General features: G+C 43.6%; 1 protein-coding gene across 2 annotated transcripts in view; it reads left to right on the plus strand.

The window, feature by feature from the left end:
• LOC126480712 (BCL2/adenovirus E1B 19 kDa protein-interacting protein 3) overlaps nt 1-18,530 on the plus strand; it is a 296,896-nt gene that overhangs the window by 105,488 nt on the left and 172,878 nt on the right. For both annotated transcript variants that reach the window (XM_050103966.1, XM_050103965.1), the window contains one exon: nt 7,743-7,911. In XM_050103966.1, the coding sequence (XP_049959923.1) occupies nt 7,743-7,911 (169 nt within the window). The remainder of the gene's footprint in view (nt 1-7,742; nt 7,912-18,530) is intronic.

Here is an 18,530-nt window from a genome sequence, read left to right on the forward strand (position 1 = left end):
TAGGTTTAAGTAGTTCTAAGTTCTAGGGGACTGATGACCACAGATGTTAAGTCCCATAGTGCTCAGAGCCATTTGAACCATTTTTTGATAAGGGGCGTATGGAAAGGAATCAATAATTGCCTGAACAACCAGCCACGCTACGATTGGTAATTGAAACAAATAAATGTAGTTGCTTAGTCATCGTTGCCGCTAGTGGAAAAACTGAGACCGCTGCCATACAAGAATACACAGAATCAGTGGACCTCGGTTCTATGCGTAATTAGCCGCAGGTGAAAGGGAGACTAGTTGCTTTCGCAAGCCACTTACTTCCACGTCAGTCTCAACTTTTGTGGATGAGTGAGTTCAGAAAATCTGTAAATAATATGGTTTTCATCACGAACTTATTATCGTGCTAAGATTCTGCTAGATACAGTCCTAATTCGTCAGGAGAGGAGCAGGACTTCGACGCCGTGGTGAGCGTCAATGTAATAACAAGTCGACTTGGAAGCAGAGTGTAACGGTAGGGAGAGGAAGCTAATGTGAGCTAGTAAAAAAAAGCTGTCAGAGTACGGAAAAAGTACATAAAGCTGGGTAGCCGTCAGGGATTTAGCAGTAGTGGTTGAAAAGTTACTGACATTATTCTAGAGATAATTTATATCCGTTTAAATGTATAGATTTCGGAGGAACATTTCTGGGATTTTCGGTTCTATTCCAGCTCGTCTCTGCTTACCCAAAGTGTATAAAACTGTAAAAACAGTGTTAGCCTCTTAAGATCGGTGACACGCCTGGCGCCAAGAACTGTCTTATGATCTCAAAGCTTTGTGCGCCGCTAGCTTTGATAAGCTATAATGAAAGGTGGCCTTAACTAAGGAATTAAGGCTTGCGAGGTAGGGGGCGCCTTCTAAGGAGCTACCCTGCCGTTGAGAACCTGTGTGTGTGTGTGTGTGTGTGTGTGTGTGTGTGTGTGTGTGTGTGTGTGTGTCCAAAGACGCTTCCAAAGGCGCTCCTTAATTTTTTCTGCCTTTGACGTGCGGTCCCTTTGAGTAGGGTACGTCGGACCTTCCACACACGTCTAGAAGCGGACACGCTAATGATGAAAATGGACGGGTATACGCACAAGAGCAGCAGCAAGCGGTGGTAGAGACAGGACTCGTGCTGCTGCGTCATAGGAACTGAGGCAACACAGGGAGACTAGTTTCAAGGAGATAAATTCTTTATACTGCGCCGTTGTATTTATTTAAAACTTCAGTAACATTAGATATTCCCAGAGCTATCTTGAAACTTGACTTTAAAGTTACTTGTCTCACAACTGGTGTAGCTGAATAAACTGCGGTTCATCTTAACTCAAATCTGCTTCATTATGACTATGCACATCCTGTAGCATGTGTAATACATACACTGATGAGCCGAAAAGGCCTTAACCAAGTGTTTAATAGCGTATTGTTCCATTTTTCAAACACAGTATAACGGAGATCATGCTTGGCATGGATTCTAAAAGCCTTTGACAGGATTCCAGAAGTGTGTAGCACCAGATTCCTACGCACAGGTGAAGCAATTCCGGCGCCCGATGTGTGTTCCAGTGGGTACAGATCTGGTACATTTGCTGGCCAAGACATCAATGTGAGCTCACTATAATGGCCCTCAAACCAATGTAGTACGAATCTGACCTTGCATCGCGGACAGTTGTCCTGCTAGAAAACGTCATCGCCGTAGTGGGGGACTTAAAACATGAAGCGATGGATGTGGTCCGCAGTAGTGTTCACGTAGTTCACACTGATGTCATGATGGTTGCCACCACAGATCCCATGGAAGCCCAACTCCATGTACCCCATAGCACAGTTCTGCACTCACCGGCCTGCATCTGTGGGCGCGGCGCATGTTTCGTGCAGCCATTCGCCTGGGTGACGGCTTGTAAGGACCCGACCATCGACCTGGTGTAACAGTCGATTTATTCGACAGGCGATATGCTTCTATCGATCCACGGTGAAAGTGATTCTGTGCCCACTGCAATCGTAACTGAAGATGTCGTTGGGTCGACGCAGGAACATCTAGTGGTTGTATGATGTGGAGCTCCATATTTGACAATGGCTTTTGAACGCTGTGCCCTGAGACGCTTTTGCCTGCACCATCATTGTACCCTGCCGTCAGGTCTGACACAGATAGCTGCCTATCCCGGAGTACACAGTGGGGATCTCCGAACTCTACGTTTTGTGATGAGACGTGATCGCCGAATAACATATGGCGTACTTATTTCTCAACCACTTTCCATAGATGCTCGCGACAGTAGTGCCACAACAGGCGACCAGCTTCGCTATTGCCGAGATTCTCGTTTCCAGCCGCAGCGGCACAATAATGTGCGCTTTGTCAAAACAGCTTATATCAGTGGATTTCCGCATCTGTGGTCCGTATCTTAGCTATAATGACTGCCCATTCGTCTCTCTCTCTCTCTCTCTCTCTCTCTCTCTCTCTCTCTTACATTCTTTCCTTACTGCGTCACTTACCCGAAACACAACCACGCTTCATGGCTTCAGCAACTGACGTAATGGCAGTGTAGCTCAGTAAACGTGGTTTATAACACCTGGATATCTGGGAGGCAAGGAAACTATACGACCTCTGTCTCAATAGTACGAAATGTTGTGGCGGGTAACTTTCATTTAAGAGAGAAAATGCTGTGCTGCACCATCTCGTTTGGAAAAGAATCCGTTAGCTAGTCAATGTACCAAATTCAGCTACAGAATTTCAAACCAATAGCCACAGTTAATCATTTTTATACATCCTTGGTCGCGAATTTGTTACCGTCTTGATGGTGAATAAATTCCGCCTCTGCGACTAACTAAAAGGCTGTTTGATTATCAGATACTACTCGCTTTTTCATTTTCCAAGTATCTTCAGTGGCCTATTATACATCTTCACTTTCTTTGCAAATTTGTGTGTTAGTTTGAGGGAATGGTTGTGAACATTGAAGCCGGAATCTTCTAGGTTGTTAAGCCGCATCATGTTCCCTTTCAGATTTAAAGACCTTTTTTTAGTCAGTACACGAAAAACGGGCGCGCCCAATCACCTCCACACTGTGGGGGACTATGAAGTGACGTATGACTGCTGAAAAGTGTGTATAGGCGGAACTTGGAGGACAAATCAGAACATCAAGAGAACTACGGTCAAGACGTAGATTTCAGCAACTCACGAGTGCTAGCCAAAGAACGTAACATTTGAAGAAGGAACGTCCAAGTTGAACTAGCTGGGAACGAAAGTAAATACAGACGACTGCTATAGGCTTCCAGACACGATGCGCGAGGAATCGATCTGAATATGCTGTAAATTAAAATACCTCGCCTCGTTTTACTGTCTGTATGTGTAGAGTAATCTCAGGAAATAATGTAGGGATTTTGATACGGTTTTCACTAACAGATAAACCGATTCACGGGGAATGTTTGTGTGCATAATTTATTACCGCTACTTCAGACAAATTATTCGGACGTAGATACCAAATGCTACCCGCGTGAAGTCTGAGCTGATCGCTAGTACGGACTACAACCAGGAAGCAACTTATGCGGTATAACAGTGTTCTGGTAAACATACCCTCTCTTTCTCTGTCATCACATGTTCTTCGATGACCACTGTGAACCTTCGTTTCCATGTTATCTTGCTCCATAAAAATGCACCAGTGACGACCGAAAGGCTTTTTTACGATGTTTTGTTGAGGAGTTTGTGTACCTGTGTATATGGTCTGGTTTCAATACGCTTTACATGTTAAGCTTTACATGTTGATCTTTTGATGATGAACTTGTCTCGGGTTATCAGTAGAGTCAAAGCGCTGTTCTGTGGCAACGTTTCGACAAATTTCCTGCTCGTAATCTTCAGGCAATGATTAAGAGTAGGAAAATTGTCAAAACGTTGTCGCAGAACGCCGCCTTGACTCGACTGATAACCCGAGAAAACTTCATCGAAATTTGCGAAAAAGTCGGCATTCCCATAATGTTAAGCTTTTATTGCGTAGGTACGGTGTCGTCGACTCTGTAATCTCCAAGAGTTAAAGTAGAAAAATATTTCGTTCGTAGCAGTTCTTGTTATCGCATTATGAAATTGTAAATTACTTTTGATGCAGTCTAGGCTAGGGTCTATGGCATATAAATTCATGTAGGCTACTCCATGAACTGAAGCACTGAAATCGGTTTTCTTTTGTTTGACGATCGGTGAGAACGGGCGTAGTAGGAATCCAAAAACCTTTTTTTTTTTGGATAATAAATCTGGTAGACATCTGCAACCGTCAGGGCTTTCGCCTGTAGCGAACACTACAAGTGCTACATAGAATGTATAACCTATTATACTAGAAGGTTCTGGTTACATCAAGACTGTGTGTGTTGTATGTGACGAGGGCGCTGACGGAGCAATTGGCTGGCGTGGCAGCTTGCCATTAAGATAGGCGCGCCCTTATCGCGTCGTAATACACTGGCGTATCGCGGTCGGTGCTTTGTTTGCAGAAGTCTTGAACGCCCCATATGATCCCCGGCTTAATCGTCGCGATGCGCCAAATTATTTTTTCTTGCTTTTGCCCGCCCATAGTGTGCCTTGCAACCTCAAATTACACAACGAGCGCATGTCCCATTTCTGAAGAGCCTAATTACTCCAATACAAAGAAACAGTTTGGTGACGACGCTGACTTTACCCCAAAAGTACTGTAGTTCTCGATTGGAGTTCAGGGGATTCTGTCGCTAGACCTGGTTTGTCACCGCCTTCACCCGTCGGGTCGCAGTCAGCATCACCATCAACACTTGTCCAGCAACCTTACTTTTATCTCAAAGCCTTCTCGTGCTAGCCCCTTTGTTTAGTACTTCGGCCAGCGTGCGTGGGGCAATGCAGTTATTTTATCCCTGCCTCAGACCATGCCAAATACATGTCTGTGGTGCGCTTTACACATGCGCGGATTCAGGGTCCGTTTCTGGGAGCGGTGGTGGATGACTTTTGGGGGGGGGGGGGGAGAAGGAGGGGTGCGTCACCGTACATCACTTTCAGCTCTCCCCTTCACCCCCTCTCCCCACCACTCCCTTCCCAGCTCTCACAAACATAACTTGGAGATACGCTCAGTTCTACCATACAACGGACGCCTACGAATTTAATAATAAATAAATTATGAAGTGAAAATTCTACTAATTTTCAGATCAAAAGTGGTGTAAGGCAGGGAGCTAACCTCTCCCCACTCGTCTCCGTGTCCTAGAATAAGTCATAAGGGAATGGAGACCGGCACTAAGAGGTAGCCAAATCAGTGAGAGAATTGCAAAAGGGGAACCTACGAATAGGTTGCTTAGGATATGTGTACGACCCACCTATTTCTTCAGCAATGGAGACAGCCACTAGAGAAATAGAATTGGTTAAAGAACATGGTGGAAGAGCAAGTTCTCTTTTGAGAAAACCAATTTCATGACAAATGATTAAGGCAACGCCAAACTTAATGAAAACGAAATATGGGAAAATTGAGAGGATTGACAAGTTCAGCTGTCTAGAGAAGTAATTGAACAAGGCATTTCGCAGAAATAAACCATTGAAGTTGGAGCTATTAAGTTGCAAACAGTATAATACCACACTGACATATACAGTATAATAAGACATAAATATCCATGAATGCTAAACTTACACACTAATATACAATAATTCACCCAGAAGCACTTCAAGCAGCAGAATGTTTGCCTCTGAACAAAAAAAGGCGGTGGTTGAAGCACTGAAATTGCATAAAGAAAAATACTAAAGAACGTTTTGAGACCAGTTAAAAGAGCAAACACAATATAAAAGACGGCATCATATACTGAAAAAATTGCAGACGTCGTTAGGAAAATAGCTAAGACCACGTCCAAAAGATGAATTCTAACAGTCTGATAAAGACTTCGCTTACTTCGCGAAATTAAAGTTAGATAACACGTGGTGCAAAGAGGTTGAAAGAGACATGAAAAGCTTAAAATTTTCAACGATGTTTGTGAAAGATTACCATTCAGAAATAAATTACAGAACTCCAAAAGTTCCCATGAAAAACCGAAGAAGACTGGAGTAACTTGAGCGGAAGAAAGAAAAGAAACATAAAGGAGAGAAATGTGGAAGAAAGGAGAAACAATTGGCACAGCCATAGGTCATAGGTGAAATAATGATAGTGTAAATGTTTAAAAATAGTTTAGTATACTATCAACACACTTTCACAAAACTGACAGGCATAATTTGGGCCCACATTCCACTGTCAAAGAACTTTATCGAACATCTTTTGTAAAAGACAGACGGCGCTTCTGGGTTTTGTAAACGCTTTGTCAAAGCTCTTTGAGAATATAATTCAGGGCACAGACGATATAAAACGGTAGTGTGCACTCAACGGTATCAGTTGTTCCGTAAGCAGTGAGATTATTGCTATGTTAGCGTCTAAAGGTGGTCAGTGCTCCTGCTTTCAGTCGCTTTCACCTGCGTTTAGGAAGTCATCCCTTCTCCCCCCCGCCCCCCCCCCCCCCCCCCCCTTGGTGGACGGTGTTCTCCCTTCTGTCTCCGTTTTTCAGTTTCCTTTAGTTTGCCAATTTTGCTTGTGTGTGTCGGATTCGTAGTTGTTAGCTAATGAATATGAGCCTTTACCTGTGTGCAGTGTTACCAGTCGGACCGAAACCTGATTCCATGCCGGCATGAACTCACCCGAGCAACAGTATACTATCTTGCATCAGATGCAGTTTGTAATTTCTGGAATTCATTGTCATTTTTCGAGACACTGCACTTTTCACGTTACTTGATTATCTGAAATTTGCGAATTGGTATATGTAAAAATGTACTCACTTTTATTAAGGGGGGTAGGACGTCAAACGGGCCGACTTCGAGCAGGACAGGCACCACACGAAATTTTAATTTCCATTGTCTATACTTTTACAAATAAATTCATAAGACTTTGTCAACACGAGCAGGAAGGATTCAGGATTCAAACTCATCGCAATGTAAGTTCAAAAGTATAACAAAATAAATTTTTTTACGTGTGAAATTTCATAATTTTTTTCACTTACTATTGGCTCCATTTGTTACTATAGGTACACTTTTCTTCACAAGTAAGAGATTCTTCGATGAATTTTGCACAGCATACAAACCATACTTACAGGTGTATGAAACTCTAGAATTTATTTAATGAAAAAATGAGTGCGCAGTTACATTTTAAACTTCGTGTTTCGAAAAAACTCAAATTTTATGGTTAAATATCTCAATTTTTAGCACAGTTTTTAATAGATTTGGAAAATTCTAGAGTTTCATACACCTGTAAGTATGATTTGTATGCTGTGCAAAATTCATCGAAGAATCTCCCTTACTTACGAAGAAAGGTGTATCTATAGCAACAAATGCAGCCAATGGTAAGTGAACAAAAGGTGAAATACAAATGTAAAACGATATATTTCGTTATTTTTTAACGTCCACTGCTATGAGCGTGGATCCTAAACCCTTCCTGGTCATTCTGACAAAGTTTTATGAATTTATTTGTAAAAGTATAGACAGTGGAAATTAAAATGTCCTGTGGTGCCTCTCCTGCTCCAAGTCAGCCAGTTTGACGTCTTACCCCCACTTAAAATGTTGTTTTAAGGGACGGAGGGTGTAAAAACCCTCTCGGTTACGCACCTGGTATTCGCTGGTGAGTGTGTGTGTGTGTGTGTGTGTGTGTGTGTGTGTGTGTGTGTGTGTGTGTGTGTTGTCAGACTCGGAGCAGCTGGGCTGTGCTCTAAGGCGATATCACAGTGTGTGTTGCGGCTGCGGTGTTGCAGAATCGTGGGTGGAGCTCGGCAGCGAGCGTGAGCGAGACCGCGTGACGCCGCTGCCCTTCAGCTCTGGCGAGGAGTACCTGCGGCTGCTGCGAGAGGCGCAGCGCGAGTCCAACCAGTCCTCGGCGCGCGTCTCGCTCGCCTCATCTCGGCGGGACACGCCTCGCGACAGGTCAGCCGCTCCCAGGCAGCGTTTGCGCAGCTCGCATCTAGTCCCTCTAACACACTAAAAAAAAACTTTACTGTGAAATAAAAACAGCAAGTTGCTCTAGCATGTCCAGTTCCTGTTGCTGTTTGTTCGATGAAGAAAGTGGGGCCAACTGTTTTGTCTTTCATCAAGGCACCCCACGCAATCAGCTTTTCGCTATCTCTGATACATTCCCTAAAACTTTGGGACGTTGTCGAAGCCCAGATGCGAATGTTGTGCCGTTAACCTGGTTCTCTCGTCACGGACGACGACATATACAGGGTCTTTTAAAAAGGACTTCGAGACGCCCTGCTAAATCCGCAGGACAGGACAGGTAGTTGGAATTGTGGAGAGAGGCCAAAATGAGCACAGTCAGTTACACTCGAACACACACAATTTTATTTATTTGACCAAACATTACAGTAGAAGTTCTTGAACTTACAAGGAGACACCATGAGCGTGGGATATGTCCAAAATTTTGTGTGGTGAAAGAGAACACCTAAGACCTCATGTGGTTAAGATATGAGGACGCACTACCCGGAAAATCCCGGGAAAAATCGATCCAAAGTTTCTTAGATGCCTTATGAGTATAAAATGTTAATCCATTGCCGAGCCGTCGTATGGCCTAGATGTTTGGGGCTCGGACTCGTACGCCAGAGGTCTCGGGTTCTATTCCTCCTCTGTCACCTTTTTTCTTCTGTTTCATTTTCTTTTGTTATTCCACCAATTACTCAGAAAGTGTCCCAAACCTACATTTTTAACAAATTAGTAACATTATGGAATAAAAATTATTTTCTTTTTGTCCAACAACACAATTCATGGCCGTGGGTTTTCCATTTTTCATTGTAAAGTATATAAGGAGAATCATTGGGTTTTTAATCAGAATAACAAATTCGATTGGGAAACATTCAATTTTTATACATATAATAAACAAGAACCGCAGTGGTAATTATCGTAAAAACAAGCAAAGCAATAATTTTTGCGACATCTTGCGCAACATATAAAAGCGGATGTTTTACAATCACAGGGCGTTTGCAATAAATCTGTACAAAAATATGCCCCATTTACATTTACGAAAATGTTTTGAGTTTCTGATAATTTTGAGCCAAACCAGGCATATTGAATCATGTCTCGGAATATAGGTGACGATAACTGATGCTCAATTACAGAATGAATTTCTATACAGTCTTCCCGGGAATTAATTTCACGATTCTCTTGTAACAATGCGCTGCAATTTTGCAAGCAACAGAAGGAAAAAAAGTGCCGGAGGAGGAATCGAATCAGAGACCTCTGGCGTAAGGGTAGCCATTAACTCAAAATTCAGACGCCAAGGAGAATATTTGGAACTCATCATTGAGGAGCACGCGTAGGGACTCAGTTGTTCTCTGCCGTCTCCCAATCGGACATACGCGGTTGACCACAGCTGTCTCCTTCGCCGTGAGAACCCGCCCAAGTGTCGCTGTGATGCAGGGCTGACAGTGGTCCATCTTCTGATGGACTGCCCCTTTTAGCCCCCTTGCGGCAGTCCTTTAACTTACCAGCTGCACTTCCTTAAATTCTAGGTGACGATGCCTCTATAGCTGACTCAGTTTTACGTTTTATCCGTGCAGCTGGGTTTTATCACTCACTCTGGTATGGGCGCTCTTGCATGATTTCTCAGGCTACACCCACTCCAGCGACTTTTAATTGTGACGTGGATACCACAATAGTGTCTTTTATGGTAACAAGTTGTGTTGGTACCTCTATCAACGCTTTCCAGCTCGTCGTTCTTCGTTTGTAGTTGAGTGGTTGACCTTTTACCTGATCCATCAACCACTGTAGTCTTATTTTACTCTAGTCAACTATTTGCTCTGCTCATTTTAAGTGTCCTCTATTTTGTGTTATTTCCTCCCTCTGGGTGCAGAGGTTACGCTTTTACTGTATAGGCCTTTTACAAGTATATCTGTTTCGAACAGGGGACTGATGACCTCGATGTTTAGTCCCCATCAAACCCCAAAACCAACCAAGGAGAATATTTAGAAGCCAGGTCTCACGTTAAGTAAGTTCTATAATCTGGCTGAAGGCACCAAAATCTAACACTTGAAAAGCAACAACCTTCAATTATGGCGGCTGAAGGCCTATGATTTAAGACTCAAGGTAAAATTAAATAAAAAACACAAGGCAGAAGGCCTTGTCTTCAGTTTGGCTGAAGGCCCCAAAGAGTCTGATGCTCTAAAGATAAAGATCCTTAATTTAAAAACAGCTGAAGGCCCGTGACTTAAAACACTACAAACAATTTAATTCAAAACCATTGGCTATGAGCAATACAAATTCACACAAGAGAAAGTAAGAAAACGCAGTGCAGCTAACGGCGCAGCACTTGAAATACTAACGTTCACTCAGGTGAGACAGGCAGTCGGCCCAACCATTCTCGATCCGACGACAACCCAACCAACAGATAGTCAACGGACCGACTGACAAGGTAACTTGGACTCCACTCGACCAGCACACAACCGGGAGTTCAATGCAAAACGTAAAAGGCATGGACGCCCACAACCAAGCATATATTAAGCTGTCAAACTACACACCGTGCTGGACAGCGACACATGGTGAGGAAAGGACACTGCCTGAATTCAAGTCAACGGCCAGGGCAGGTAACCGGAACGTTAACGGCCCCAAGGCAGAAAATTCCGCTGGTGCACTTCAATTGCAAATAACCAAATAGTTAGACTCCACCCGACGGTGGCTAAACCTTCGCCAACTCGAACACAGACGTTGTTGCTCGTGGGAATGTCCCAACAGCCAACAAAGAGAACCAAACGGCACAATGTGAACAGTCTTGACTTACTGGTAAATTAAATCCAAATTCAACTTTCGTGTCCAGGGTCGGTGAGACACGGACCTTGTAACAATGGGAACAGCCCCACACACTCACTGCGGAGAGACAGCCAGCGGTCCGGGCCAAACTACGCCCCGCGGTTTCCTCGGTGCTCCACGCCAACCGACCCACCCTCACACATCAGCAAGGAGACAGCACTAAAATAACTGAGCAGTCGACATCACAAGCTACACACAGTTTCACGAACACTTGCACGAAGGACCAGACAATACTAACGGCAGCGACTGTACAATAACAAGGACGAATCACGAGTCGGCACACGCAGGCAACCCATAAGCGATCGCCGGCCAACATACACGTCGTCCGACAAGACGACCGTCCGACGACCAACCAAGGTGGTCCGCACTCAAGTGATATGTATCGGCATTTGTAGGGCGAGTCATGGCTGTCCTGACCTCACTGCAGCCGCGCCCCGACTGAACTTCTGCTGCGTCCTAAAGTCACACTCTGCCAGGTCCGAACTGCACTGCTAGCGCCTCCCAACTCACTGGCAGATCCGAACGAACTCCGAACACACGACAACCGGGAAGTAATAGCAGCCAGCAAAGTTAATGCGCCAGGGCTTATATCGAAAAGCGCCGCATCTGCCGCTCACGGGCAGGCAAGGCGGCAACTGAGTGACACCAATAATGGAAGTTAACATAACGAGGTGGTAGTGCAGTAAAAACAGGATGTCGAATGAGATATGGCACGAACACGTCACGCACGGCCCACTTTGCAACATTGAAAATTCATATAAATTAATTCGTAGCACCTACAGAAGAGATTGTAATGTCAATTTGTAAGGAAAGTTTTGTCTCGCATAGTTCGCTAGTAGCGAATCGCACCGTAAGGAGCGCTAGCGGCAGTTGCGTTAAAGATGGCTGCCTACACTGGACCTGAGCGTGATAGCTGTGTTTTGTGGTTTGAAGAATCGAAGTCTACGACAACAGTTCAGCGTAATTTCCGTACCACGTACGCTAAAGATCCTCCAAATAGGCCTATAATTTGAGTGGCATAAATGTTTTGCAGAAACAGGGTGCTCGATAAGACGTAGGAAATCATTAGGTCGTCCAAGCACATCTGACGACATCGTTGAGTGAGTGAGACAACGTTTTGTCAACAGCCCTACGAAATCGACACACATCCCCAACTGCAAACCCCACATAAGACTGTTTCGCGTGTGTTGAGAAACCGTTTGCATTTGAAACCGTACAGACTGACGATCGTACAAGCAATAATACACTGATAAAACTGCTCACAAGAACTTCCGTGCGGACATGTTAAATCTATTACATGAGGATCAACATTTCTTAGACAGAATAATCTTCTCTGACGAATAGACTTTTCACTTAAGTGGCAAGGTTAACACACACAACTGTAAAATTTGGGGCATTGAAAATTCACATCAAAATTGCAACATGTTCGTGATAGCCATAAACTAAGTTTTTTGTGCATTGAGCAAGAACAAAGTGTACGGCCCCTTTTTCTCCGTGAGAGAACCATCAACGGGATAGGGTACCTGAATATGTTACAATAATTTTTGATACCACAGAACGAAATGTTTACTTCATGCAAGATGGTACACTACCCCACTACCTGGCTCACGTCCGGGATTTTCTCTGTGACCGCTTTCCAGGTCATAGATTGGCTGTGATGCCCCAGTTGCATGGCCCCCATGTCCCCAGACCTGACACCACTCGATTTTTTTATGGGGATTCATCAAGGATATCGTATTTGTACCTCCGGTGCCAGCTTCTCAAACTGAACTTAGAGCAAGAATTTAGTCCGTCATTGAGCAAGTTACACTTGCAATGCTACATCGATCTTAGGACGAAACTAAACTGACTTCCTATGTGATGTGTGCACGGTAACCAACGATAGCACATACATCTTTAGTTTAAGGTAAGATAAGTTTCCCAAAAAAAACCCATCTCTATATCTTCTTTCAATAAATTTTTATCAATTTCTAAAGTTGTAAAGTCCTTTTTGAAATGCCCTGTACTTTCCAGTGCAGTTGGAGAACCTCTGCAATGATGTTAGAGTTTGGGGGGAGGGGAATACGAAGTGGGTTGAGGCGCGAATGGGAATTTGAATTGAGGGAGATGTCCTAGGGTAGTTCATGCAGTTGTGAGAAGCCACTTTACCAGGGTGGCGTAGAGGCCAGCGCATCTGCCTACTGAACAGGAGACCCGGGTTCGAATTCTGGCCATGGTACAAGTTTTCTTTCGCCGCTCCAGTTTGCATATATACGTCACACGTGTTTGGGACTTGAAAAGGGCCCAGGGACCATATGGTTTCATTTGATTTACTACATCGTTTGGATTTTTACCCGATCCGGTCGGAGGTCTCAGTAGCTAATTCGTGGGAAAAGCTGTAAGTCGTTTCTTTCGCACAATCTGAGCTTTCTAAGCGAGCAAGCGGCGTCCTTTATGCAGCAACTTCTAGTGAGCGAGGTATTTTAGCTCTCGTGATGTTCGGCGAAGTGCCTTATATAGGCTTGCTCGGAAGATCTCTCTGATCTCTAAAATTTCATCAGATGTGGGTGTTCTGCCAGAACCTGTCTGTCTGTCTGTTTACACTCCCAGTGACTAGGAAACCTGTCGTTCTAAGCCTTAATCGTCGTAACTTCTGGTGGAACCCTTTGAAATTTCTTTTAACAGCAATCAGTGATGTGATTTAGGCATACCACACCACACATAGGGCTTTGTTGAGGTGTAGTCATATCTGATAATTATTTAGCACCTGACACAAAACAAAAGGAATCATTTAGAAAAATCTAAACAACATTTTGAATTTTACGTCATGCCCCAGTTCGCAAGAATGTCTTGTAGTTTAACTGCAGTCGAAATTAAGGGAGGTTTCACGTGGACATCCTATAGTGTTACAAAATAGTGGGATAATAAAATTCTCATACCCAGCTGTTGCACAAGAGCGCCGTACGTTGTTACTAAAGTTTCCTTCTCCATTTTATATAGTAGAAAACAAAGAAAATAAAAAAATCCATCCATCGACATCTTGTGGGGGGATTGCAAGAGATAAAAACAAATTACGTGCGTTAAATTGCTTTATTAAAATGAACGTAAAGATCCTGTCTAAAATTTCATATTTCTTAAGACAGGTAAGTGTTGATTTTTCAGTATAAAAGAAAATCATAAAATTTGACTCAATTTCGCCAAAGTCCGCCACAGGGCGCATAATCTTCCACTGTTCTGCTTCCCTCCGAAGCAGTAAAGTCACACAGTCACCAGCTTTAAATTTTATGTCTGAATGTGGCTGAGATGGTCCAAACCGTCCATCTGTAAAGATAACTGTTTTTGTGGGGAAAAACAGCAATAACATTTTAACTGTGTAAGATTTTTCAGTCTTCTGCAGACTGAAATCTTCTTTGTTTATTTGCATTCAATAGGGATAACGCTACAGGTCGACCACAGGGTTTGATACAGTATTCTATCTTATAAAGGTATCTTAATTTTGCAAATCCTCCATTAACACTCTGTAGAGATCGATTATTAATTAAAAACTGCGCGAGTTTTTACGTATTACAGTAAAGACAGCTGAACAATTCAGCATCTCACACATCGAAAACATCACGAGTAAATGGCATAGTACATGGAAATTACCCATGAAAATGGAAGTCATTTCCCGAAACGCGTCGTGGAAAATAATAAAGAAAATCGCGGCTGGTGCCAGAAGGTACTTTCTAAACATCTGTAGTAAGTTAAGCGTTTAGGCTGTGAGTTAGAAAAAGAACACATGCTTTATACATTTATCGTAGGTTTTAGCGCAGTGAATAAATAGTGATGGCTTTACATACATATCTGCTCTTTCGTGTGTGTGTGTGTGTGTGTGTGTGTGTGTGTGTGTGTGTGTGTGTGTGTGTGTTTGTTTTTTACCGACGTGGCATTATTTCATACTGCCGTTTCAAATGCAAAACTAAGCACTGTTTGTTGTTCGCGGAATTTCGTCTATAAATAACCGCATTTAATCCGTACAGCGTTGGACCCCTGAATATTCCCAGCTGCCTGCGTCAAGCAACAAAGCAGTTTGCAATTACGCAGACCAAATGTGCGTTGGAAAGAAGGTAGATAAACTCGTCGGATAAAATGTTTTCCGTGGTCCATGAAACGATGCTATAAAAATCGCTGAATTATTCAACGTGCTGCCGAGCGCGACATGGAACCAAAAGCCAGAAATGTGTACCATTGTTTAGTTCGTAACATTTGTCACCGAGTGATATGGCCAGCTAATTGCCTGCGCCGGGAAAGTTTTAACGTCCATTAGCGAGCCCTTTCGTGACGACGTAGTTCTCGAGCTAACGTTAACGAGAAGCTGTAACTTAATGCAGCATGTAAACAGTGGATCGCTCATCGCGCCCCAGGAAGTTCGCCGAAGGCAAGTGGCGTACAGCACGGCACGTACACAGACTACGAAGACAACTGTACCTTATTGAAATGATCTACGTAACGGCACGGTATCTATCGGGCACCTGTTGAACTATGGAGGACGCCACAACTTGGAATCCTTATGACAGCACATTTTCCGACTGTTGCTTCATTTCATGACCGGACGTCGCATTCTGTTTTGAGGATACATAGTGGGTTTGAAAGCTACTTTTCAAGAGGAATGAACTGCACCTGTTGCAGGTGAACTGAATCCGTTTTCAGCTTTTGCTTGCTTCAGTAAAATCTAGAACATAAAATGCTCATCAATTTGCATAATTAGAGCAGTTTTCTGTTCGTCGTATATCGAGGAAAAAGATGCATAAACAACCTAGATCTCTCTTAAAGGTGCAGGAAGGGCGGAATGAATTACGAAAATTCAGTGAAAATGTCATGACAATTCAAAATATGTGCACACCGGCACCGTAACCTGGGTTTCCTACTTACGACTAGCAGACGAATTATCCATTACGCTGAACCAGTAATACTGACCCACCCCCGAATCTTTAAGGAACATAATTTTGCAGATACATACAGTGTTATAAATGGATACTGTCTGCGAATGGAGTTAGCAGTAAAGAGCTAATAAATTAAAACGTAATGCCCCATGCTGAATTACTGCTCGAACAGCAGAAATGTAAGTAATAAAATTTTGTCAGCTTCATTTCTTTGTGTGTCGTCAGCGAGAAAAAGTTACGAAAAGGTTTGAAATTATGAGTAAAGTACGCTGGAAGTCACTAATTGCTCATTCCCAAATACTGAATGAGTATAGTCTGAGTAACTGCGCGCTGAGAGTTGCGCTGTCTCAATACAAAGTAAACGGATTCTAAGTTTAATATTGATTCTTGTAAGCCTTTAACGTAAGATTATACCGTTTACTGGGTAGATGACAGCATTTTACATTTTCAAATTCGATCACTAATTACATGAAAAAATTTGATGAAACTTCCTGGCAGATTAAAACTGTGTGTCGGACCGAGACACGAACTAGGGACCTTTGCCTTTCGCGGGCAAGTGCTCCTTTCTTTCAGGAGAGCTAGTTCTGCTGGTTCGCAGGAGAGCTTCTGTTAAGTTTGGAAGGTAGGAGACGAGGTACTGGCAGAAGTAAAGCTGCGAGGACGGGGCGTGAGTCGTGCTTGGGTAGTTGTCGGTAGAGCACTTGCCCGCGAAAGGCAAAGGTCCCTAGTTCCAGTCTCGGTCCGGCACACAGTTTTAATCTGCCAGGAAGTTTCATATCAGCGCACACTCCGCTGCAGAGTGAAGATCTCATTCTGAAAATAATTTGCTGTCCGTGAAGTAGATAGGCAATCTGCAGATGGGACGGGTTGACAGTTTTAGCCGTTTACTTATATAGAAGAGCGCATCTGGAGGCCTGACGAAAGCTCTGATCGTCGCCAATGTTTCCACCAATGATTTTCAAGCAGTACCACCAGGGGGTCGCCACGAGGTCGGTCGACCGTCACTACTGAGGGAACGGAGTCGGTGAAGTACCGCGGCTTACAGTGCCACAAGGGATATGAGCTCACTGGCTAACCCCCGCCCGAAAAGAGCACACTGGTAGCTTCGGAGCGCTGTGCGTGGTATAAAATTGCTACCGGGTGGTCGTGTATGTGTCCACATTTGAGGTAAGTTGTGGCGGTGAAGCGGTGTATCTATACCAGTACGGAATCAGTGCAGGGAGATGGGTCGAAGTGGACAAAAAGGACAATGGCAGATAAGAGCTACAGTGTTGGGATGTGTCCACGCACTAACAGGAATTGCTGTTGTCGGCGAAACTGATGCCTCTCGACAAACTCACTAGCGAACATTGCCTCGCAGCTGTACATGGAACTGCATGTTGCCAAAAAACACAGGAAATGGACAGTGCGTGACAGGAGGCGTGTAATGTGGTTTTTGCCTCATTCCAAACGATGCGAGGCACAGTGTGTGCTGACGGCCGATGAGGCGTTCAGTCCGCGGTGCGTGGAGTGTGTAGTTGATGAGTCTGTTCCGAGGATGTTGTCGAACTAGGACTCGAACTTACTTCTTCAGCTCACCGTGAATGTGAGCCGGGATGTTTGTTTCAACGTTCTCGATGGTAAAGTGTTGCTGTTTCTTACATTTTCATGATGATGTGGCGAGAAAGTCAGCAGCCGTGCTGACAAGACTGCACTCAGATGTTGTGGTCAAACAATCAGTAACGCCATGGCATTTCTCCCCGGCAAATGGACGTAAACTATCACGAGAAAGTCTACTAACAAACTTTGCAGAACCAGTTTTAAATGACGATTTCAGAAACATACCCTCTAAGTATCGCCCCCGTTGGGATCATGAGGACAAGATCAATTATATCACGCACAGAGACATTCATTCTTTCCGCGCTCCGTGCGTGAATGGAGCTGGAAGAAACCATAATAACTGGTACAAAGTGACGTACCCTCTGCCATGTACTTCGCTGTGGTTTGCAGACTATGGATGCAGATTCAGATGTAGAAATCACCCGATCGTAATCACACAGAAAATGTGAAAATGTAGCTGTCGACATATTTGAATTACCAGCTCTACGATCTCTCTTCAATCAGCAATTTCATCTGGATATCGTTGAAGAAACTTGTACTTCCAAACTGAGCGTGACGTCTCCTGTCGAGTCAAAAATATTTTGTCTGGTGTGCTTAAATGAAAAAGTGCACAAAATTGTCGCTAGATAATCATTGCACTGCAGCTTCAGCATATCTGAATGGTTAGCCCTAATCTCATGTCATTGCATATTCATCGATGTCATCTCCAGCGATAAATTCATTTCAGTGGATTTAATTTATTCCGTTATATAATTTGAGTATAATTATCACGATAAGGAGTCACACGATGAAAGAGATACAGATGGAAAGTCTGTCGTTCATGCTGCCGAACTGACTGATCGTTATATAACGAATGTTTGACGGCCTTGCATTCGAAAGTAAGGTAACAGAAAATGGAAGAAGGAAGGTAGGTATCAATGAAAGAATTAGTTAAGCAAATGCAGTATTCATGAATGAAAGAAAAGTCGTTTGTTCAAAGAGCTTAATTATAGAAGTGAGGACAAATATGATTAAAGGCTGCATTTGGAGCGCAGCACTGTACGGCTGAGACATGGACAAGAGGCAAAAATGAAACGAAATATCTTGAAGAATTTTGAGATACGGTGCTGGAGTCGCTAGTTAGATTAAGTAGACAGATAAAGTCAGCCAGGAAGTGCTGTAAAGAACTGGCGAAAAAGGTCATTTCGGAGAAAAATTGTGAAGACGCGAATACACTGTCACATGAGTCACATCAGATTCCTATTAAAT

The sequence above is a fragment of the Schistocerca serialis genome, chromosome 5, assembly GCF_023864345.2.
Source record: "Schistocerca serialis cubense isolate TAMUIC-IGC-003099 chromosome 5, iqSchSeri2.2, whole genome shotgun sequence".
Lineage (NCBI taxonomy): Eukaryota > Metazoa > Arthropoda > Insecta > Orthoptera > Acrididae > Schistocerca > Schistocerca serialis.